This window comes from Vulpes vulpes, chromosome 8 (assembly GCF_048418805.1).
Source record: "Vulpes vulpes isolate BD-2025 chromosome 8, VulVul3, whole genome shotgun sequence".
Taxonomy (NCBI): Eukaryota; Metazoa; Chordata; class Mammalia; order Carnivora; family Canidae; genus Vulpes; species Vulpes vulpes.
In genome coordinates, this window is record NC_132787.1 from 75427347 (window position 1) to 75451559 (window position 24213).

The window sequence follows — 24213 nt, forward strand, 5'->3', positions numbered from 1 at the left end:
TTGTCCCTCTCTCTCTCTCCCTCTGCTCCTCTCTTTGCTCATGTACACACTCTCTCTCAAATAAATAAGTAAAATCTTTTAAAAAATAAATAAAAACAAAATTTTGTTTTTGAATAATTTTTAATTTATAAGAAATTGCAAATAGTACAGAGTTCTTGTCACCCTTCACCAGCTTCCTTTAATGATAAGATCTTACATAATCATAGTACAATGACCAAAACTATGAACATGACATTAGTACAATACTATTTAAACTCAAGTATAGACCATATTCAGATTTTACCAATTTTTGTTCTGTTTAATTTTGGGGTGTGTGTGTGGGGAGGGTGGTATACAGCTCTATGAAATTTTATTACAAGTACAGATTTATACTACTTCAGCACCAAACAAACAAACAAAAAAACCCCCAAACTCCCTTGTGTTTTAGAAACATCCTATCCAAGCTAATCCCTGATTAATCATTATAACTTTGTCATTTAAAAAAAAATAACTTTGTCATTTTGAGGATGTCATATAAATGGAATCATACCGCATATAACCTTTGGATTGGCTTTGTTGACTCAGAATGATGCCCTTTAGACAAAGTACTTCTAGCTCATGTCTCTTAAAGACAGAGGGAAAAAAACCCAACTGGTATCAAGAAGAAAAAAAGCATATGGCCTTCCTGTTCACAAATGTGCTTGCTCAAAGCAAGCATCAACAATCAGGACCTTTTAAACCACGTCCCTACTTAGCACTCTCTTGGTAGAGGGATTAGAAAAGTTTACTTCGGAATGCCTAGGTAGCTTAGTGGTTGAGCTGAGCCTTTAGCTCAGGGCGTGATCCCGGGGTCCGGGGAATCAAGTCCTGTATCGGGCTCCCTGCGAGAGGAGCCTGCTTCTCTCTCCCTCTGCTTATATCTCTGTCTGTCTCTCTGTGTCTCTCATGAATAAATAAATAAAATCTTAAAAAAAAAAAAAGAAGAAAAGTTTACTTCAGGGTTAATTTCAAGACAGAATGGCCCCTCCTTGCAAATACGCACAGTTTTACATCAGCATGTGAAGCACAGACCCTGTCCCTGGCATTTCTGGTCAGAATGGCACCTAGTTCCTCAAACATGAACTTTTAAGATGGGGTCAGGTTATCACTAAACATCCTCAAAATGAAACACAGATGTAAATAAGAATGATGTTTTATGGTTGTTTTATAATGTTACAGAATTCAGGTGCTTTGGAATAGTCCACAGATAGCTGACTTGATCTAACTTGGTGTGTCCAGCACCAGCCCTGTGTCAGAAACCTACACTGTTGGCCCTTCCTCCATGGACTTCCTTAAGCCCTCTGTCTACAGAATGGGTGTAAGAAAAATGCTGTATTAATTTCACAGAACTGGTTAGAAATACAAATAAGAAGAGATGAGAAGAAGTTTACATCCAAAAGCAATTATGAAAATACAAGTTACTTCATTATCACTATGTTCCTTTGTACCAGTGAAAGGATCTCTGACTCTGTGTCTGTTCATAATTCGTTTGTTCATTAGTTCATTCATTCATTCACACAGTTCTCATGTACCAGGCATTGTCCTGGGTGATAGGGCTAAGGTAATTAATAACTAATATGTAATAATCACACTGATCAATAATTTAGGGTGGGGAGTCAGTAGATGGTTGAGCTTCCATGTGGTGGGGAAGTACAAGCATTATGGAAGAGGCACTGCGGATACATAGACAAGGAAGGGGTGTCCAGAAAGGTTTTTAGAAAAGAAATACGTAGAGGTACAAAGATGTCCACATGAGTAACAATACCAACCAAAATAAAACAACCTACATGCTCATCAGCAAGGGAGTGGTTAAATAAATTATAGTTCACTCATGCAATGAGGCAATTATCATAAATAGTGAGACGCCCACGAGTACCTATATGGAAAGATCTACATGTCTTGGCCATCTATGTGTATATGTACATATGAGTATATTTAAAGGAGAAGGGCCTAGAAGAAAGTGAACCAGTGGCAGAGTAAGTGGCCTTCTCCCCTGAGTGAAAATCCTAGGGAACTAAAGGAAGGGGCCTCTCTGGGATCTGGACGACTTCTGAAAACTGGAGGCTGAGTGTGGGAGCAGGACCAGGACCAGGACAAGGAGAATCAGCACTTTCCAAACTTGGTGGAGAACTAGGTGCGTGGCCCCAGTGCTGGGCTCACCAGGGGCCTAGTGACGTAGCATCCCTTCAACCCCATCTTTCCCTGGAAGACGGGAAAAGCTCGACCCCCCCTGAACTCACAGCTTGGGGACTGAGCACTTTCTTGGGCTATCTTTGTGTCTCACGTGTTTCTTGTATATTAAAGAAAGTGGTTTTAAATGATGAAAAAAAAAATTTTTTTTGCATATCAGAAATGCTTTTTTATTTTTATCTGAAAACAACTTAAATTTTTAGACAAATGATTTTAGTACATAAATTTGATTTGTTTTTATACAGAATATAAAGATTTCCCTCATTGATCTTCCACGTGAAGGGTATTACAAACCTGAAGGGAGATACTTTCTGCACACAAGTATGTATCTTACACATAGGGTACTGGAAACCAATGGTGTAGTGCTTCTACACATAAATTAGGTCAAGTGACATCACATATTAAAAAGGAGCATTGTGTGTGACAACTATGTAGGGAGTGAATGTGTGGAGATTCAAGGACGCTTGCCCATTTTGCTTTGGTATGTTGTTATGGTTTGAATGTTTTACAATGAAAATGTGTTCATATATTATTTTTATTATAACAAGAAGTCTGAAATTGGGGCCCCTGGGTAGCTCAAGCAGTTAAGCGTCTGATGATTTTGGCTCAGGTCATGATTTCAGGGTCATGAGATGGAGCCCGCATCTGGCTCCGTATTCAGTGTGGAATCTACTTGAGAGTCTCTCTTTCCCTCTTCCTCTGCACCCCCACCTGCACGTGCTTGCATGCTCTCTCTCTTTCAAATAGTAAACACATAAATGAACAAAATAGAGCAGCTATAAACTGCTCTATTTCTATTTTACTTCTATCTTCTCCTACCAAAGGAAAAAAATCTTCAAATTAAAAAAGGTAAAATAAAAATTGTAATGAACTTGCAACCCCAAATAGGTTATGGTTGTGATACTATATAATCATTTAGAAATAAATCAGGTCTCCAATCTGAGACAAATTATACTTAGCCTTGGGTATGAAAAGAATTAGCAGATCTTTTCTTTCTTTTTTTTTTTAAGATTTTATTTATTTATTCATGAGAGACACACAGAGAGAGAGAGGCAGAGACACAGGCATTTGGAGAAGCAGGCTCCATGCAGGGATCCTGATGCGGGACTCGATCCCAGGACTCCAGGATCACGCCCTGGCCCTAAGGCAAGCACTGAACTGCTGAGCCACCCAGGGATCCCCGAATTTGCAGATCTTATCACAGAAACACACTTCTACCTTCTAAGAAAACATGCAATAGAGGAATAGTTCTAGATGAACAAAGATTGACAGATTTTTGTCCCTATTTTCCTAAAGAAAAATGGCACTGATCCTGGTAGTACAGAATCATTGAGAGAGAAATCCACCATAAAACTTCAGAGAGGGCTATCAAACTCGTGCCTGTAAGAATGCAGGAAATTGTCACATCTGGTTTTTTGGCTCACCTACAAGTCTGGTCTGATTTCAAAATGAATTCCAAGCTGATTTCCAGACTTTCTGTAATAGCTACTTGCCTGATATGGTGATAACATCTCAGAAGAAAGAGAAGTAAATAGGAGGAAAATAAAACCAAGCATATTTACTAGTGGTTGAACAACAGCCAAGAAAGTTGATTTAATGAACTGATGTCAACTCAGAGTCTGCCTTTATCAACATGCCACTGGACTCTGCCCTCAGAGTGGAATCCAGATTTTTATCAACAACTTGGACGAGACACAAAAGGCAGCTGGCATAAAGCAGGGGGCGGGGGTGATTTGTTAACCGAAGGAAAAGACTGAGGTCCCAGATGGCCCCAGTGGGCTGGGACAATTGTTTAAATTTTTATAAGGATAAATGGTAGGCTGAACTTCCAAAAATAATTAAATATACAAGAAACAGGAGAAGAACTCTGATTTTGCAGTAATTGAGAAGAAAAAAGACCGAAGGATTTCAGTTAAGTTCAATCTCAACATTAATCAATACATTAACCTTCATCAAAAAAAGTAATGCAAATTGCATTACCAGAAATATTGTGTATGGGACGCCTGGGTGGCTCAGCGGTTTGGCGCCTGCCTTTGGCCCAGGGTGCAATCCTGGAGACCCGGGATCGAATCCCACATCGGGCTCCCGGTGCATGGAGCCTGCTTCTCCCTCTGCCTGTGTCTCTGCCTCTCTCTCTCTCTGTGTGTGTGACTATCATAAATAACTAAAAAAAAAAAAGAAAAAAAGAAATATTGTGTACAAAACACTATTTTGCAGCTTCCACTGAACTTTATGCATGTCTTTTCAAAATAACATCAATGCTACTAAACTCTTTCAGAAAATAGAGGAGGTAGGGATACTTCCTAACTAGTTTTATGAGATTAACAATACCCTGATACCAAAAACTGACATCCCAAAAACAAAATTATAGACCATTGCCTTCATGAGCATTGTTGTACAATAAAGAATTTAGTTTTTGTCCCTTATAATTTCCTGGGTGACAGGGGTAGCTTTGTTAGGTTTATGACGTGACTCACAATGGGCTCCTAGAAAACCTCAGGATGAAGACTGGTCATCAGAATGACCAGCCATGTGATGAGAGGGTTGAGGGGGTCTGGAGACTGTGTTCAATCACACGGTCAATGATTTAATCAATTATGCCTATGCAAGGAAACATCAATAAAAAGTCTGCACCCCAAAGCTCAGTGGAATGTCCTTTTCCTGGATGTGCCAAGAGGGTAACACACCCTAATTCAAAGAGGAAAGGGCAGGGAAGCTCTGCATGCAGGATCCTCCCAGACATCACCCTAGCTATACCCTTTGTAATAAAACTGTAATCGTTAAGCATAGCACTCTCCTGAGTTCTGTGAATTGGTCTAGCAAATTATCAAACTGGAGGGGTTCATGGGAACCTCCAAATTTATAGCTAGTCAGTAAGAAGTGCAGGTGGCCTGGGGAGCCCCCGCTTTTGAGGCTTGTGGTTGGCATCTGAAGTGAGCCTTGCGGCAGTTTACTTATCAGAACTGAATTTCAGTATACCCGGTTGGTGTTACTCTAGTCTGGCAGTGAAACAGAATAAAGGTAAATGCAAAAATCCTTAATTAAGTATTAGCAAATTGAATCCACCACAATACATCATGACCAAGTAGAGTTTATACCAAGAATGCAACACTGGTTTAACATTTAAAAATCAAATCAAAGTAATTTGCCATATTAGGAGAATAATGAAGAAAAACTATATAATTATATGATAAAAAGAATAAAATTTTTGGCAAACTGAGAATACAAGGAAACTTCTTTAACCTAATGAAGGGCACTGACCAAAACCTAGTTTATGTCATAGTTGGTGACTGGGACAGAGACATCAACTTTCCCCACTTTTATTCAGCATTGTGCTAGAGTCTTGGCCAGTAAAATAAGGAAAGGGACAGAAATAAAAAGATAAGAGCTGGACAAGTAGAAGTAAAACTGTCTTGATTTGCAGGTGACACTGTCTACAGAAAAAAATCTAAGGAATCTACAAAGCAACAACAAAAAAACTCTCTTAGAACTAAGACATTAACAAGGTTGTTGGATATAAGATCAACATACAAAAATTCATTTATTTCCTATATACTAATAGTAAACAATTGGGAAATGAATTCCAATGTGCTACTTACCAGCATCAACAACATAAAATATAAAAAAATAACTTTAATAAGTGATATATAAGACCTCTACATCAAGAACTATAAAAAAATTGCTGAGAGAAATTAACGAAGACCTAAGTAAATGGACAGAGTATATTCTTGGATTGGAAATCTCAATATTATTAAGATGTGATCTCCCCCTAAATTGACCTATAAATTTAATACAATTGTAAACAAAATCACAAAAGACTCTGCAAAAGTTGTTAAGCTGATTCTAAGATTTTTATGAGAATAGGCAAAAGACTCAAAGTGCTACTTCAATGAAGAGGATATAGGATTGGTCTATAAGCACAAGAAAAAATTGCTAACATCTTTTCTTTTTTTAAGATTTTTTCATTTAAAAAAATAAAAAATAAATAAAAAAATAAAATAAAATAAAAAGATTTTTTCATTTATTTGAGAGAGAGAGACAGCACAACAGTGGAGAAGGACAGGAGGAGGAGGAGAAGCAGACTCTCTGCTGAACAGGGAATCCAACAAGGGGCTCAATCCCAAAACCCTGAAATTATGACCTGAGCCAAAGTTAGACACTTGACTGACTGAGCCACCCAGGTACCCCACTAAAACCTTTTCTAAATCTAAATTAATTAGACATTAGAGGACTGAAATGTAAATTTAAAATTTAACATTGCACATCCACTAGAATGTCTAAAATGAAAAAAAGCTAACCATATCAAATGTTGGCAAGGACATGGATAGAGCAACTGGAACACTCATCCAGTGTTGCCAGGAATATAACTTGGTACAACTTTAGAACACAGTTTGGTGGTTTCCTTAAAAGTTAAACATATGCCTAGTATATGATCCCATAGTTCTTCTCCCAGGTATTATCCAGGACAAAATAAAATTATATGGCTCCCAAAAGACTTACACACAAGTATCTGTAAGTCATTTATTATAACCAACAGTCATAACCATCCCAAATGTTCACCACACAAAAGAACAAAATGTAGCATATCAACACCATACAGCCCTGTTGATAATAACAACATACTACTCATACATCAACGTGGATGAATCCCAAAAACATCATATTGAGGGAAAGAAACCTGACACAAAAGAATATACACTTTATGATTCCACTCATTTAACATTAAAGAACTAGCACACTAATCTGTGATGACAGACATCAGAATACCTCTGCAATACCTCTGTTTCGCCTATGAGAGATGGGGACTGATGGGAAGGGAGTATGAAGGTAATGGCAATGTTCCGCCATGACTGAAGTGTCTACATTGACATGCGTGTCTACATTTATCAAAACTCACTGAGTCATGCATTTAAGTTCTATGCACTTGCTGTATGTCCATTTTATCTCAATGAAAATAAAGTTTTCTTTACGAGACTCAGCCAACATCCTAGAAAGGGTGGGGTATATTTTTCAAATTTACTTTGTTTGGGTTTTTCAATTTATTTATTTATATTTTAAAAAAATTTTTAATTTAAATTTTAGGTAGCTAACATACAGTGCAATATTGGTAGAATTCAGTGATTCATCCCTTACATACAAAGCCCAGTGCTCATCATAACAAGTTAGTACCCTCTCTAATGCCCACCACCTATCTAACCCATTCCCTACCCACCTCCTTTCATTAATCCTGAATTTGTTCTCTATCATTAAGGGTCTCTTATGGCTTGTTTCCCTTTCTCCTTTTTTCCTCTTCCTTATGTTCCCATATGTTCATCTGTTTTCTTTCTTAAATTCTACATATGAGTGAGATCAAATGGTATTTGTCTTTCTCTGACTTATTTCACTTAGTGTAATACACACCAGCTCCATTCATGTCATTCGATGGCTGAGTAATATTCCATTGTGTATACAACATCTTCTTTATCCATTCATCAGTTGATGGACATTTGGGCTCTCTCCATAGTTGATAATGCGAGAGAAGGTAATTGCAAATGACATATCTGATAAAGTGCTAGTATCCAAAATCTACAAAGAACTTATCAACCTCAACACCCAAAAAACAAATATCCCAGTTAAGAAATGGGCAGAAGACATGAAGAAATATTTTTCAAAAAAAGGCATCCAGATGGCACATGAAAAGATGTTAAACATCATTCATTCATCATCAAGGAAATAAAATCAAAACCATGATGAGATACCATCTCACACCTGTCAGGATGGCTAAAATTAACAACACAAGAAACAACAGGTGTTGGCGAGGATGCAGAGAAAGTGGAGCCCTCTTGCACTGTTGGTGGGAATGCAAACTGGTACAGCCACTCTGGAAAAAAGTATGGAGGTTCCTCAAATTGACTTTGAACTAAGAAGTAGCTTGATTATCAACTCTTTGGAGAAACTCAGAGCCAATTCAGATGGAAGCAGAGAAAAAACCATAGTATTCCTCGTGGTGTCAAGAGTTGGAAAAGTGATTCAGAGATAAATCCAAGGAGCTGGCATTTACTTGCTGCTCCATTCTCACCATGAATATTCATTGAGTGCTACTATGAATCAGACACTGCCTTGGGACAGACAAAGTCCTTGTCCTTGCTGAGTATAAAGTCTCTGAGAAGACAGACAAGGAAGCTAGACAAATAAATGGGGGGAGGATAGACTGTGACGGGTGCAGTGATGGAGTCCACAAGAACCCATGACTGGGGGTCAATAAAGAGGTGGGGAGGACCTAAAATAGTTGAATGACCAGGCAAGGTTTCCTGGAAGAATCTCAGTTGTATTATGGGACAAAGGGCAGGCGGAAGAATACTGTAGGCAGACAGAAGAAAGAATGCAAAGGTCCTGAGGCAGGAAGGAGGGCCACGTGTGTGAGGAAATGACAGACAATCCGGATGACCAGTGCTTAATAATTAGGGAAGAGAAGGTGAGGTGGGGTGGGGTGGGGTTGGAGAGTTGGACAGCGACCAGAGCACGCAGGGCCGATGGACAGGGGCAAGAATGACTCTGAATGACTGTCTATGACAATGGGGAGGCACCAAGGATGATGGATTCAAGTGAGGACAAGGGTGGAACCAGAGACCAGTTAGGGAGCTACTGCACTAGTGTTGGTAAGAGCTGGCAGTGATGTGGAGCAGGGTGCTGCAGCACGAATGGAGAAAAAAACAGACTGAGGACATACGGTAGAAGGAGGGACAGAACTTGCTGATGCATTTGACATGAGAAATGAGAAAGAGGAAGGATGGGCCAATGGTGATATTTGCTAAGATGGGGAATTCTGGGGCAAAACAAGTCTCGTGGGGGAGGTGGATCAAGAGTTTCATTTTAAGATGCCTATGTACCAGCAAGTGAAAATGCCAAGGAGACAGTTGGGGACATGAGCCTGAGGCTCAGAAGAAAGGGCTGGGCCAGAGATATAAAGCTCAAGACCACATCACACAGGCAGTATTGAAGCCAGGGACACAGAGAACTCTCCCGGGGGGGCGGTGGGGGAGTGTCTCAGAGTGAAAAGAAGTGGGTCCAAGGATGAGGCTGTCAAGGGCAGAGGAGGAGCAGTGGAGTGGGAAGGAAGCCAGGAAGACTGTTTCCAGAAGTTCACCCCTGTGCTCACAGTACCTAGAACAGCCTCTGGCATACAGCACTCCCTCGCCACACATTAGGTTTATGGACAGCCTCTGGCATACAGCACTCCCTCGCCACACATTAGGTTTATGAATGCATGAAGAAAGGAAGGATTTAGGGGTTGGTACCTCTGCCAGATGTTGCCAAAAGCCGCCATGAGAGAAACCAAAGGGGAGCCCGTGGGCATTAGAAGCATGGGAAACAGCAAGGCCTTGATTCCAAGAGCACTGCCAGGGGAGTGCTGGGAACGAGGCCAGGGTGCTTCCATTCAGATGAGAATCTAGATGACTCCTCACTGTCAGTGTGTCCACAATCCCAAAATGACTCAATTGTCCCACAGCTCCCGTGACTGGTGCAGTTCTTTGCTATAAAACCTCACATCAGTGGCTCCTGAAGCGCAAGACAGGCCAGGCCAGCCAATCCCCGGCTGTGACAGGAGATGTGAGCAGGGCTCCCGCTGCCAGGGCTCAGGCATTCCCGCCACTCTGCTCACTTAACCACAGACACCCCAACCCTGGCTTGTGAACTCTCACTCCCGAGATTCCCACCACCTCCCTCTCTACGTCCCCAGTCTCTAACCTCAGTGACACTTGTGTCTCATTGTCTTCTACTGCACCAGCAGTGGTCACCACACATTTGATCCCTTCCACTATTCAAGAGAAAACAATAAAGAAATCACACAACTCGGACTCACCAGGAACAGTTAGAACAGAGGGGGATCTTTCCGGCTGTTCATTCACACGGCTGCTGTTCTGAACCCAGAAAATGTTGACGGGCTCAGGAGGGCCCACAGCCTGACAGGTGAGGTTGAAGGCTGTGTTTCTCGTGACATTCAGGCTCTCGGGCTGTCTAGTAAAGTGAGGAAGTCCTGTAAAGAAAGAGTTTGGTGAAAGAATGTCTTAGATCTGCAAGCAAAGGCAAAGCCCCAAGGGGAATGGAGACTGTTCTGGAACTTGGCAAGAGATTTCTTTATATACCACCTCAGGTCTGAAATGGCCGGTTTTCACCTTCTGAAAGTTGGCTAAGAAAGAAGAGAAGCTTATTTTATTCTACCCAACTAGAATAAAAGTATCCTGGCTTTCTAGGATACTTTCCCAAAGGGGTTGTAATGGTGATTCAGAACTGGTTTTACCAGAAAGGAGACCTGGTGGTGTTGAAATTAGGTGTTACTCAAACTCCTGGGACAGGCTGGCACGTTTTCAGTATTCCTTACCAAAATACACACCATAAAAACAAAGCCACGTAATAGGTCCGCCTATTTTTGAGGATAATCTACTGGGTGTGGCACTTTAAGATGAGTGATAATGAATTGTAAAATCTGTACACTTGTGCAGGGCTGGATACTTTGCAAAGTGCCTTCTCCTGAGATCGATGTAGACACAGTTATGAAATTATATTCCTAAAATCTTCGACTGTCATTCAAAATTGAGGCCATAAGGGAACTTCAGAAGTATCTCAGAGAAAGACAGTCCGTACTCATTTGGAGCATGTGCCAAAAAATTAACAGGTCAAGCTAACTGTCCTCAGGGATTTAAACTGTATTCTTTCGGGGTTGAGAACTCACAGATCTGGTCCCAGAAGGAATGATGCGGGTGTGGCAAAATGGAATTCTTTTTTCCTGCTTCGAAGTTCTGTGAAGCTCCTTTTGGACCTAACGTGTTTCTGCCCTGGACATTTTGCTGGCATTCTGACAAGTTAAATGTCCTCTCAATATTTTTCCAAGATTAACAGCAAACATAGGAACACCCCTGGGCTGATGTTTATGTAACTCTGAGGAGGCATTAACTGTCCAGCCTGGCATGGGCCTAGAGCAAAGCTCTAAAGGAGACTCCTCTGAGGGGGGCCTCCCTCCCTCAAGCCTCCTGCAGCATTAGGGGGTATGAGGATTAGGTTTGTAAAAAAAAAAAAAAAGTGGGTAGCAGAGCACCCTTTCAGTGGGAGATGGTTCCAGATGAACTTCCTTGAAAAGCCAATGACCTGCTCTAAAGCCTGTGGTGAGAAGGGTCAGGAGAAAATAGAAAAGAAAGGTGTTTGGATGCTTCTGCTGGTAGGAGTATCTCAGAAAACTGAGATTCAGGGGCCGTGGAGGAAGCCAGTGAGTTGGTGAGGAATGACCGCCTGTGGTGATAATAGAGGTGCCTCCTCCCTGAAGCCTTCCTTGCCAGACCCTGCCATTGCAGAACCAGGCATGCACAACCAGAGACCCGGTCCTCAGGACCTGAGCTTACCTAGGCATCAGCTCACAGTCCCCACTGCACTTCACATTCCTTGAGGGCGGAGACCACCTTCTCCTAGTCCATGTCTCACTTCTTACCCCCACCGAGCCCGTCTCATGTCACGTCATGGAACTGCATTGAACCATGTACCTGACAAATCCTAGAACCCACACGAGTCCCAGATTGAGCTGCTGACCCAGTTCAGGAATATGGCTCACAAAAAAAAAAACAAAAAACAAACAAACAAAAAAAAACAAAAGGAATATGGCTCACCCTCCTAGGCAAATCACCACTAGACCAGGTGACTGGTATCTGATGCCAGCACTGAGAAATGGATGATGGAATACATTTTGCTTCTAAACAAAAGTCTCCAGATCTCTAGACTGCAAATAACCTGAGGACAAGAAAATCCATAATCTCAGCCTTTTTGCTGAGGATAGAGCTAAAACTTCAAGAACTGAATTCAGGTCATTCATTTATTATTTCCTAAAGTGTAAAAAGCGGATCACCTTGTAAAATGTCAGTGCTTACAAATTTGCAAAGTTTGCATATAGAATTATAAATGGGCACACCAAATTCTACAGTTTTATATGCAAAGCAATTAATACAGGCCACACTGTGGCCTCTGGACTTACCTTGCACCTCGATGTAGATGGGGTCAGACACAATCTCTTCATTGTTTATTTTCATCTTACAGATATATGACCCATTGTCTGAACGTTGTACGCTGGTTATGCTTCAAAGAAAACATACAAAGATATTTACCCTTTGAGCTCCTGTTACAGGAATAATGCTTTACAACTTCTTTGTCATATGTTGTGTTGAATCGTGGGTGTCAACATGGCTAGATCATGATACCTAGATTTTTGGTCAAACATTACTCTAGATGTTTCTGTGAAAGTATTTTTCAGGTATGATTCACATTTAAATCAGTAGACTCTTGAGTAAAGATGACACTTCATAACATGGGTGGGCCTCATCCAGTCAACTGAAGGACTTATGAGCAAAGACCAAGGTCCTCCAAGGAAGAGGGAATCCTGCCTCCAAGCTGCCTTCAGACTCAAGACCGCAATACCAACTTTTCCCTGGGTCTCTACCTGACGCCCTGCATGTTTCAGATTTGCAGGCACCGACAGTCACATTAACCAATTCCTTAAAATAACTTTCTCTTGTTCCCTCTTTTGTTCTGTTTCTCTGAAGAATCATGACTAATGTATACACTGTCACTTCTTGCCTTAAATGGTAGGCTCTATACCTAGGTTCTCTATACTGGGATATTGCCCTATAGAGGCATTTTGCAAGTTTGTAGGGTTATTTTAAGTGGGCACAAAAACTAGGGACCACTGTGGCTTTTAGGAGTGAAGGGCCACTTTTAGGTACCAGGGGCAACTGTTTCATATCCCAGATGACTTTCTGAGTCTAGAACCAAGTTCCATTTACATACACACAAAGAATTTTGTCTGATTTTGATACCCACCTAATTTCCTAGGGCTGCCATTATCTGAGAATGGGGGCCACCCTTCCTTTGTCCTGTTTGGAACTTGGCCAAGACTCAGATCACTGACAGCACCTCTCCACCTGCAGCTGCCATATGCATGGGGGCATGCCAGGATGCAAGTTTAAGATTTTATTTATTTATTTGAGAGAGAGCCTGAGTGGAGGCAGAGGCAGAGGGAGAGGGAGAAGCAGATTCCCTGTGGATTGCAGAGCCTGATAATGCTGCTGCTGCAGAGCTGGATCTCAGGACCCAAGATCATGACCTAAGCCCAAGTCAGACACTTAGCTGACTGAGCCACCCAGGTGCCCCTCCCAGTGTACTTTATTATCTCTCTTAGAGTGGGCAGGCCCGGCATTTACACCTTCATGTTCATATTATTTTATTATAGATCACTTTTCTTTTGTTGTCCTTTTTTAAAAAAAGATTTTATTTATTTATTCATGTTAGACATGGGGGGGCGGGCAGAGACACAGGCAGAGAGGGAGAAGCAGGCTCCACCCCGGGAGCCCGACATAGGACTTGATCTCGGGACCCCAGGATCATGTCCTGGGCCAAAGGCAGGCGCTAAACCACCGAGCCATCCAGGGATCCCCATCTTGTTGTCCTTATACTACAGTTTGAACACTATATGTTGTAAAGTATCTGCTATAGACAGGCAGCCTTGGCTCTGAGATCTTGAGAATCCTGCTTTCCACCCTTCCAACATGTTCATAAACGGGAAGTTCCATACTACCTGTCCTTAGCTGGGAGTGGGAAGGGGTGAGGAAACGAGGAACTCTTTGAAATGTTTTCAGACACTCTCAAGAGAGGTCCTCTTTACTGGCCCAAAGGCACTGATTTCTTCTACTCTACTCATCAGACAGAGCAAAGGTCATGGCAAGAGAAAAAAAGTAAAAGAAGAAAACCATGGAGGGGTCCATCTTCCTTTTTAGCAGCTTGCTCCCTGATACAACTTATTTATCCTAAAGCAAAATAAAAACCCATCCCTCAAGCTGTCAAGGGCTGAAGCTTAATGCTTAGAAGAGACTAGGAAGCTGGCAAGGTGGGAGGGGATGCCATCCTTGCCCATGGGCCCCGCGGGCAACAGGGAGCAGCTGCCAGGAGAAACACAGCACAGTGGTACCAAGAGCCAATCTGCCACAACGAGGCACCTAGGCCTTGAGGCTGAACACACGTTTTTAGAACAAGGAACATTTTAAATTACAACTTCTCCCTCAACATGCCATTTTGCAGCTTCCTTTTAGCTTCTGATTAGCAGAGTAGCTAAAATACATGTCAAGAATGGTGTCAATCAGTGGTACCAGGGTGGCTCAGTTGGTTGTGTTTGCCTTCAGCTCAGGTCATGATCTAAGGATCCTGGGATGGAGTCCCCTTACCAGGCTCCCTGCTCAGCAGGGAGTCTGCTTCTCCCTCTCCCTCTGCCACTTCCTTTACTTGTGCTTTTTATCTCTCAAATAAATAAACTAAATCTTAAAAAAAAAAAAAAAAGAAAAAGAATGGTGTCAATCAGAACTAGGGGAACCAGAGCTGTTTAGGTTAACATTACCTCCTTATTTTTTCTAAGACCGAAAAACGTGACTCTCACTTGTCACCTGAATTTCCTGATGTGCCAATCTGATTAGCACCCCACTGACTTAGAATACTCTGTCTTCCTCTTTCCCCTCATTCATGTGTAGGAGTGACATAATTTTGGAATTGCACCTGATGGATGAATGTTGGGTTTGGGAAAGACTCAAGGTCAAAGAAAGGTCAGATACTCTCCACGCTTTAGGACAAGGACTGAAGGTCACAACATCTAGAGGTCACCAGGAAAACATGGGAAGAGACCTCAAAGGGCAAATATCTCCAAATAAGGATCTAGCTGACCCTCTTCTGATGAATCTCCCTGGATGTCATGATGGCAGGAAGAAAGAATGAGAGAAGCATGTGTCTAGAATGGTGTCCTATCCATCAGGAGTATCAGCTAGTGGCTGAATAGTACACCCTGTTCTTGGTAGCTCCTGAAGATTCTGCATGGCTGACCAGTCTAGGCTTTTCTGCAGTTCCAAAAAATACTAAGGTCATGGCTACTGAAGACGGGAGGTCCTTTCCACAGATCTCAAAAGTTCATTGTAGAAGAGGAGTTATTTTTTTGAGGCAAGACTCAGGGCCTGGACTTATGATGAGATCTGATAGGCTGAGGATTGCTGTGCCTTTGAAGATCTGGCTCTGGCTCAGGGTCTGGGACTCCGGTATTGCAACAGGCTGGCCACATGACTTAGAGAGCCAGGGATCAGAGTGAAAGTGAAGGCCACAGAGGTCCCTCTGTGCAGGGCAGAGCCCCAGGAAAGCAGCCCATGGATGCATGGTACAACTGCACAGAGGGCCCAAGGAACTAAGAAACCATCAGGCCTAAGTAACAGCTTAGCAGCACAGCCGGGGCTGTAGCAATTAGATGCAAAAGGCACAAAAACCCTAGGAGTTCCTTAAGCCAACCACGCCAGGAGTAGAAAAGGAGAGTGCAAAGGGAACATGATCAAAACGGTCTTTAGTCACTCATATCAGGAAGAGGTCAGCAATCATCTGGGGAGAAAGGCTATGTGCCTGCCTTAATCATCAAGTCCAGATCCATCTTACTTATAGCACAAGAAAGATTTTCCACAAATAATTCTATTTGTTACTTCCCAGACATGCAAGTTAAAGCTGGCATGCTGAAGGCTGGGCGTGGGGTGAGCTGGAGACAGAAGAGGTTGTCCTCAAGTTCCTCCCTCTCCCTAAAGGAAACAGCAGGCCTAGTCCCTGGAGGTTCACCAGCAAAGGCCCTAAGCTCAGAATAGCAATCTAGGCATTCCAACAACTGAGTAAGAGGAGTTCCAGAAAGAACACAGGAAGGGGAGCATAACTGAACAAAATGCCCCAGAGCTGGAGATCTAGGACTTTCCTTCCCAGACCCTTAGGTGGGCAGCACAGTGGGAGAAAAAAGACCCAGTAAGGGGCTTCACCAGGGAATGTCACAACTCCAAGATAACGTGGAGATCCCAGAAGCTTCCAGAGAGAAGGAAAGCAGCACCACACATGATCAGAACAGCACCATGCTTCTCAAGAACAAATCTAAGGGTGAAAAGGAGGTCTGTCAATCACTTCCAAACCACAACAGGAAATTATTTTCCTTTTGAATTCCATATCCAGCCAAACTACCTCAAGGTGAGCGCAGAAAAAATAATGGCATTTTCAGACATGCAAATTCCATGCTAATGGTGGGTGGGCTCCATGCCAAAGTGGAGGAGTGACCACCAAAAGGCAGGGTTGGGGGCCAGGCATGTGGAACCCAGGCTCCTGGAGCAAAGAGGTGCCATGAAGGCCCCCAGCACGAGAGCAAAGATGACTGAGCTGTACCCTGTAGCTGGGGAGCAAGCGTGCTCAGACTTGAGCTATCCTGGGACAGGCATCTCCCAGGAAAAAAATCAGTCCTGATTTCAGAATATCACTCTGTGAGGAGATGCTTTTAGAAAATTAAGATGCTTTTTAGAAAATTAAGCAGACTAACAAGCTATTAAATTGAAGAAAATCCAAAAGCAGCAGAAGAAGAAGTAAGATGTAAGCGCAGCCTTCTACATGACTCAGCTGAAAACAGCATTTACACAGCCACAAAAAACATTGGATCCTGGGTATTGATTTAACCAGAGCTTTAACATTTTATTAGATGAACTCTGGGGCAAGGCACACATGAGCGCACACACACACACACACACACACGACTCCTATGGATTGAATATCTCCGACAGATACCCAAGAAGTGAATAACCACAGCTCCTTGCTGGGGAAGGGCTGGATGATGGAGTGGAAGAGGATTTTTGAACAGTTGGAATATTTTACCCTGTGTATGCATCGCTTTAAAGAAGGTATAACAATCGTGTCAGATTTGGGTCAAATACAAACATCTGAACCAGGGAGAACCAAAGCCACTGTAGGGACTCAGCCACCGCGTCTAGACAGGAACCACCTGGACAGAGCCACAGGGCCGCAGCTGTAAAACCAGTCACAGTAGCGCAGCCCCGGCCGGGTTAGCCCCAGGACGGGCGGCAGACACACTCAGCCTCCCCGTCCCGCAGACCTAGCCCAGCTCCACTGCCGCACTCAGGAATGGCTCTTCGGGAACAGCTATGTTCTACAGCCTTCTTAAAAGAAAGACAAAAGGCACAAATACTGCACAATTCCCCTTATAGGAGGTACCTAGATAAGTCAACATTACAAAGTAGAATAGAGGTCACTAAAGGTCAGGGGGAAAAGGGGATGAGGAGTTAGTGTTCAATGGGCAAGGAGTTTCCCTTTGGGAGGATGAGAACGTTCTCGGAATGGATGGTGGTGAGGGCTGTACAATCATGTGAATAGACTTAACGCTGCGGAACTGCACACCCAGAAAGGGTTAAAATAGTACATTTTGGGCAGCCCGGGTGGCTCAGCGGTTTAGTGTCCCCTTCAGCCCAGGGCGTGATCCTGGAGTCCCTGCCCTGTGTCTCTGCCTCTCTCTCTCTCTCTCCTCTCTGTGTTTCTCATGAATAAATAAAGTCTTTTAAAAATTTTTTTTAAATAGTACATTTTAGCCTCTGCACATTTTACCACAATAAAAAAATTAAAAATGAAAAAATGTATTTAGAGAACTATAAGTTTTAGAAAGCAATAAAGTCCTTCCAGCTTTAGCTACTGACAATCAAGCTAGAATTTAATTCCCAATGGGGAATCCCGAGGCTACACAGAAAACATATCAAATCCTTTCCCTTTGCCAGAAATTACGCCAATAAATTAAATCTGCAGAGTCCGGCAGCCTACAGGAACAGCGGCTTTTGTTTCTGTTTGAGAGTTGGTCTCCCCAGTCTTTTGGTCTGATGGCTGGTGCCTGCCTGGAATGCTTTATCCGACCAGCGAGTGTTTCCACCTACGTCTGTTCCTTATGTCCTGTGCCAGACCGTAGAGCTAACTGTGTATCCCCAAAATTACAACCCTCTTTTAGAGACTCCAGGGAAAGGCCCCTGTTCATGCAGCATCCCAGGATCTGGATGAATGGATGAGCTATAGTTTTAAGTTGGTATCTGGTGCAAATGAGGCACAATACCAGTTGGAGAGCCAAGCGGATGGTCCAGCCCAGTGACTTAAGTCCTGCAAAGGAGAACAACTATAAGCTCTGAAGATGCAGCCTAAGCTGCACACCATCCAGGACTAGGTCAGGAATGTGGAGTTGGAGGCAGGGTGGAGGTGCAATTTTCAGTATCAATCACAATTTTCAGTATCAAGCCATCAATTAAGAATACTCTAATCTGGGCAGCCTCAGTGGCTCAGAGGTTTAGTGCCGCCTTCAGCCCAGGGTGTGATCCTGGGGACCTGGGATGGAGTCCCATGTCAGGCTCTCTGCATGGAGCCTGCTTCTCCCTCTGGCTGTGTCTCTGCCTCTCTCTCTCTGTGTCTCTCATGAATAAATAAATAAATAAAATCTTAAAAAAAAAAAAAGAATACTCCAACCTATTAGCTTAGCAGACATGGAGCGTTTCCTATACCTATAATAGATGTCCAAGTGAAAGAGGAAAAAATGTGAATTATTAGCATAGAATGGACCCAGCTCGAGAGGACATTTGGACTTGAAGTACCATATCAGTTATTTCTTCCCTTGTACACACCGATCAATGTTGGCATTTGAAAATAATTTTTAAGGTTTTCCCTTTACAGGGATGCCTGGGTGGCTCAGTGACTGACTGCCTGCCTTTGGCTCAGTGGTTGAACATCTGCCTTTGGCTCAGGTCTCAATTCCGGGGTCCTGGGATTGAGTCCTGCATCAGGCTCCCCCTACGGAGCCTGCTTCTCCCTCTGCCTATGTCTCTGCCTCTCTCTCTCTGTATTTCTCATGAATAAATAAATAAAAATATTTTTTAAAAGTTTTCCCTTTACAATATCATTTACATTCTTCCATATTTGCTTCTGTTTTACAATAGCAGGTTACAGAGGCATCTAGCAGCCATTAAAATATTTTGAAGACTTTTCATAAAACAGGAAAACATTCTTAATGTTAAGTGAACGAAACAAGATATGTAATCATCTGTGTCATAAAATGGCAATTTCGTTTCAGGAATATGCAATTTATATGTGCTTGGAAAAGCTTTCTCGGGGTTGTGGACCACAGTTTTTCTACAGGTATTTGGTATTTTCTAAGTATTTAACAAAGTACATATATCACTATAAAAATAACTTTAAAATATATACATAGAGGAATCAAGACCAAGCAGTTTCTTTTTTTTTTTTTTTTAATTTTTATTTATTTATGATAGTCACAGAGAGAGAGACAGAGACAGAGACACAGGCAGAGGGAGAAGCAGGCTCCACGCACCAGGAGCCCGACGTGGGACTCGATCCCGGGTCCCCAGGACCGCGCCCTGGGCCAAAGGCAGGCGCCAAACCGCTGCGCCACCCAGGGATCCCAAGACCAAGCAGTTTCTAAAATCTTTCAGAAACACTCTCACTCATGATATTAAATCTCCTTCAGCCTTTCCCAAGTAGGTGGGACTTGTACTTGAATGAACATGAACTTCTATCATTTCCACCCTCACCCTCAGTTTATTATTATTATTTTTAAAGATTTCATTTATTTATTCATGACAGAGAGAGAGAGAGAGAGGGAGAGAGAGAGAGAAACAGGCAGAGGGAGAAGCAGGCTCCGTGCTGGGAGCCTGACGTGGGACTCAATCGCAGGTCTCCAGGATCAGACCCCGGGCTGAAGGCAGCTCTAAATCGCTGGGCCACCGGGGCTGCCCTATTTTTTTTTTTTAAGATTTTATTTATTTATTCATGAGAGACTCAGAGAGAGAAAGGCAGAGACATAGGTAAAGGGAAAAGCAGGTTCCCCATGGAGCAGGGAGCCTAATTCAGGACTCAATCCCAGGACCCCAGGATCACTACCTGAGCCAAAGGTAGATGCTCCACCACTGAGCAACCCAGATGCCCCATCCCCAGTTTAAATAAGCTGAAATTTGACTGAAAGATGAGTTGGCTCCTGGGTGGCAAAAATGTCCCCTCAGTCCTGATGCCAGGTTTTCTCCCCTAAATCAATAATTCAAGGCCAAATCTATAATCTGAAGAAGAGACCACCTTAACATATGAACCCTCTCTTAGCACTTCCGCACCTGACCTTTGGTTCTCCCTTCCACTTTTATCCCACAGGCACATGCAGGAGGATACAGACCAGCTCTACCCTCCTTGTCTCAATGTCCCGACATTCATGCAGTAAGTAATTCATCCAGTAAGTAATACCTGCAAATGCCCGCAAATACCATCACAAGCAAGGCTGTCCATTTTTAACACTGGTGGGCAGTTGCCTGTTGTGATTTGGGAAAAAAAAAAATCTCTACTCCTTAGGTCTAAAATGATGTCACCGGTGAATGCGAAAGAAAGAAAGCTTTCCCTAGTGTAAATTACTTCATCACAGTCTTTTCTTCCTTTGGAAGGGAGAGGGCAACATGATAGTGTTGGACCACCATGGAAAAGAGGGGGTGGAAGCAATGGAAGGAGTAAGAGAGGAGAGCTCCGGGGATCCCTGGGTGGCGCAGCGGTTTGGCGCCTGCCTTTGGCCCAGGGCGCGATCCTGGAGACGCGGGATCGAATCCCACGCCGGGCTCCCGGTACATGGAGCCTGCTTTTCCTGTGTCTCTGCCTCTCTCTCTCTCTCTCTCTCTCTCTGTGTGTGACTATCATAAATAAATAAAAATTAAAAAAAAAAAAAAGAGAGGAGAGCTCCACTGCATTAAGGATGCACATGTCCTAACTTACACCTTCAACCAGAACCAGGTCTTGTTTTAGGGTCAGAGACCAGACAATTGACCAATGCTTGTTTTCAGAACAGGGGGTTTGGGAGTTTAAGTGTGAGGTCTGATATAGAAGAGGAAATGTGGAAGCAAGAAAGACTGAGAAAGTTAAATCACATCCACAATCTTGGCAGTCTCCACCAACTCACAGTTGCTTCATATTTAAAGGATGCATGCTGAAACAAACCAGTGTGGGGGCCTCAAACTGGAGACCCCATCATTTTCAAAATTCATGTAAATTCTAGTCTTTCTTATAATAACACCTCATACAAAAATGGTCCTGTGACCTAGCTCCAAATACCTTGTGTTTCTCTCCATAATTGCTCTGATTCCTGCCAATATGCACACATTGGCATTTTGTACACTCCCTTAAATACACGTAGTCCATACTGGTATTATTAATGGCAACTCCAACAAAATTGAAGGCTAATGAATTCCTGATTAAATTCCATATATTAAAAGCCTAGAGTTTTTGACTCTTCACTGTTCCTGGGAACCAGAGTAGATTTGTTTTAGGACCCACGAGATGTGGGAAGAAAGGACACTGCAGGTGTGCAGATCAAGCCCCCTGCTTAAGGGTGACAGCTTACTCCCTAGTGATCCTGGTCATAGTCAGCCTACTCATAGGAACCTCAGGGTCCTCATCTAAGAGATATCAAATGTAGAGTCTTTACTCTCCTGTTAAGAAATTACCGAAATATGTATAATCTTGATTAAGTCACTACAATTTACTTCACTGAATCACCATATAGCTCCTGGGTCACCTGAACATGACTTTAATACAGTTGAAGAATATTATAATGGTGGACTTGTCTCCAAAGCTACTCCATTCAGCAGAGTGTCCAGAGTGTTTCTAAGAATTAAGAGCACTAAATTTGCTTTATCGCTTAGTTTAGAGATCAAGTAAGAATTTTTTCCCCTTCAGAATGAGTTTTGAAAATGAGGCTGGATCCATGAAAAAATATAGTTTATTTTTCTAAAGTTCTAAAAATAGGATCCAGGTCATATTCTGAACTCTGAAGACATATATCCAAGATACAACACTATCTACTCTAAGTTTAAAAACTCTCCAATTTAGGTTCTTTGAAATCATCTCATGGGCCCTAGAATACACTTGAAGCTGTGGGTCATCCAACCCAAACCCACCTGGGGCAAGAGGGGCAGCTCACCCATGGTCTCACTGCTGGCCAGTGGCAGGATCCCTGTTCAGGATTCCTAGCCTAGAGAGACAGACAGCAAGGCAGTGCTTTCCTCATAATGATACCTGATGAGACCAATGTGCCAGCTTTCTGTCTGTCTCTTTAGACCTTTACACTGCTCCTTGGTTATTATTAAATGGTGGTCTTCTCTCATCAGAAGCTGTGTTTATAGCACGGTAATACCTCTGTGGTTTGTAGCTGATGCAGAAAAGAATGTAGTCCAATCTCCTGAGTGGTCTCAGCCACTGGCTGAGAATGGCAGCCTGAGAGACCCAGCCAGAGTTTAAACCAATCAATGGAAAATGTGAAAGCTGTGTTCTTTGCTTTGATGCTAACCAAGCCCACACTTTGGAAAAAAAATATCAAAAAAACCACGTGCATCTTGTGGAAGTGTGGACACACTAAACTCTAACTGGAGTTGTAAGCCTTGTGGTATCTCTGAGGCAGTTTTCTGAAAAGGAAACATAAAATGATTCACCAAAAGACATGACACTGTCTGGGACTGTACCAAATATCAGGCCAGAGAAAGTGCTTTATCGCTTAGTAGTGACCAAAGAGGGCTCCACTTGGGAAGGCATTTTTTCCAATGGCATGGCTTTGACCTCATTTTGAGCTTTTAATGAACACAGGCTCACTGAACTCTATGGTTGTACATTCAAGGAGGCTCTGACTCAAACACAAACAAACCGAAAAACCCAAACCCCTCCTGGCTAAAGAGGAGAGGAATAAAAAAGGGACGGGGGAGAAGCAGCAGCAGGCTCACTGTCTACTGGACTCTGAAAATACAATGACTCAATCCCAGGGACAATGGATTCTTCCAGCTATACATGCTGACTTGGCTTAGCCCTGTCACCCCCGTAGCACATTCAGCTGGCCCCTGCCACAACAAAGTACAACATGGAGACAGGGACCCAATTGGCTGAAGGTTTGTCTCCTTTCCCCAGACTTTGGACTCTACATCTCTTGCCCACCCCAACAGGTATGAGGGCTATCTCAGCACCATGATCTGCAGAAGCTGGGGGTGCTGGGGGGGACAAGTGGCGAGGGGGGATAAAGCAAATGAAAGGGATGGGGATGTTTTCAAAACTCCATGCCCATGGGATGATTTAGATATTTCCTCACACCAGGTAAGAAACACTGTTCCTACTCACTGGGAGGGCTCTTGAGTAAAGCGAGCCTGATATGACTTGTAGGTCGGGTGGCAAATAATTCCCCAGAACCCATCTAATAATCAACAGTCCCAGGGGGGCCAAGATCAGAGTAAAAGAGATCAACAATATAGTCAGCTATTAATCTACACTCTAAATGCACCAGGGCAGTTGCTAACACCGAAAACAAACGAACAAAAAAGCCTCTGTCTTTTAACTTATGAGGTTTTTGCTTTTGAATCAGCAATAACATAACAACAATAAGAAAAGGAAGAGGGGATCCCTGGGTGGTTCAGTGGTTTGGTGCCTGCCTTTGGCCCAGGGCGTGATCCTGGAGTCCCGAGATCGAGTCCCATGTCGGGCTTCCTGCATGGAGCCTGCTTCTCCCTCTGCCTGTGTCTCTGCCTCTCTCTCTGTGTCTCTCATGAATAAATAAATAAAATCTTAAAAAAGAAAAGGAAGAAAGAGCACGTACCTGAAGGAAGCAATTATTGCTGTAACTTCGTCATCCGGATAAAACTGAGTAATTGCATGATGTGCCCCAAGCAACTCCTTCCCATCTTTCCACCAGGAAATAACTGCAATGTCCTGGTACATGTTAGGTATATTGATGGAGCAATTAAATTTGACATCTTTATGTTCAGAAAGTATTATGTGGCCAATCGTATGATTAAATGCAAGAGGCGGTAGGAGCTTTGATCCAGCAGAGGTCACTCCAGGATGAGCTGCATTTTCTGTATGGGCTCGTCCAGGCTGGGCTGGTGAAAACAAGGCAGGCTCCACCTGGTACCCACTGGTGTGAGGAAGGGAAAATGATGTGCGGTCAGCTTGCAGGCCTCCTGGCAATGGCAGGTCAGGCATGGTTTCTTCTCTCACCTCTGCAACAGCTGCAAAACAGAATGACGGATTTTTAGCCTTTTAAATAATGGAGTTTTCCAGTAGGTTCCCAATCTCTAGGGTCACGATGAG

At 43.0% G+C, this 24213-nt stretch overlaps 1 protein-coding gene across 2 annotated transcripts in view; it reads right to left on the minus strand.

Annotated features, from left to right (window-relative positions):
- MERTK (MER proto-oncogene, tyrosine kinase) overlaps positions 1-24213 on the minus strand; it is a 115852-nt gene that overhangs the window by 62449 nt on the left and 29190 nt on the right. For both annotated transcript variants that reach the window (XR_012003137.1, XM_025994356.2), the window contains exons 2-4: positions 23720-24131; positions 12209-12309; positions 10052-10225 (exon numbers count right to left, since the gene is read on the minus strand). Coding sequence is in view for 1 of the 2 variants with exons in the window: in XM_025994356.2 (XP_025850141.2) it covers positions 10052-10225; positions 12209-12309; positions 23720-24131 (687 nt within the window). In the remaining variant the exon portion in view is untranslated. The remainder of the gene's footprint in view (positions 1-10051; positions 10226-12208; positions 12310-23719; positions 24132-24213) is intronic.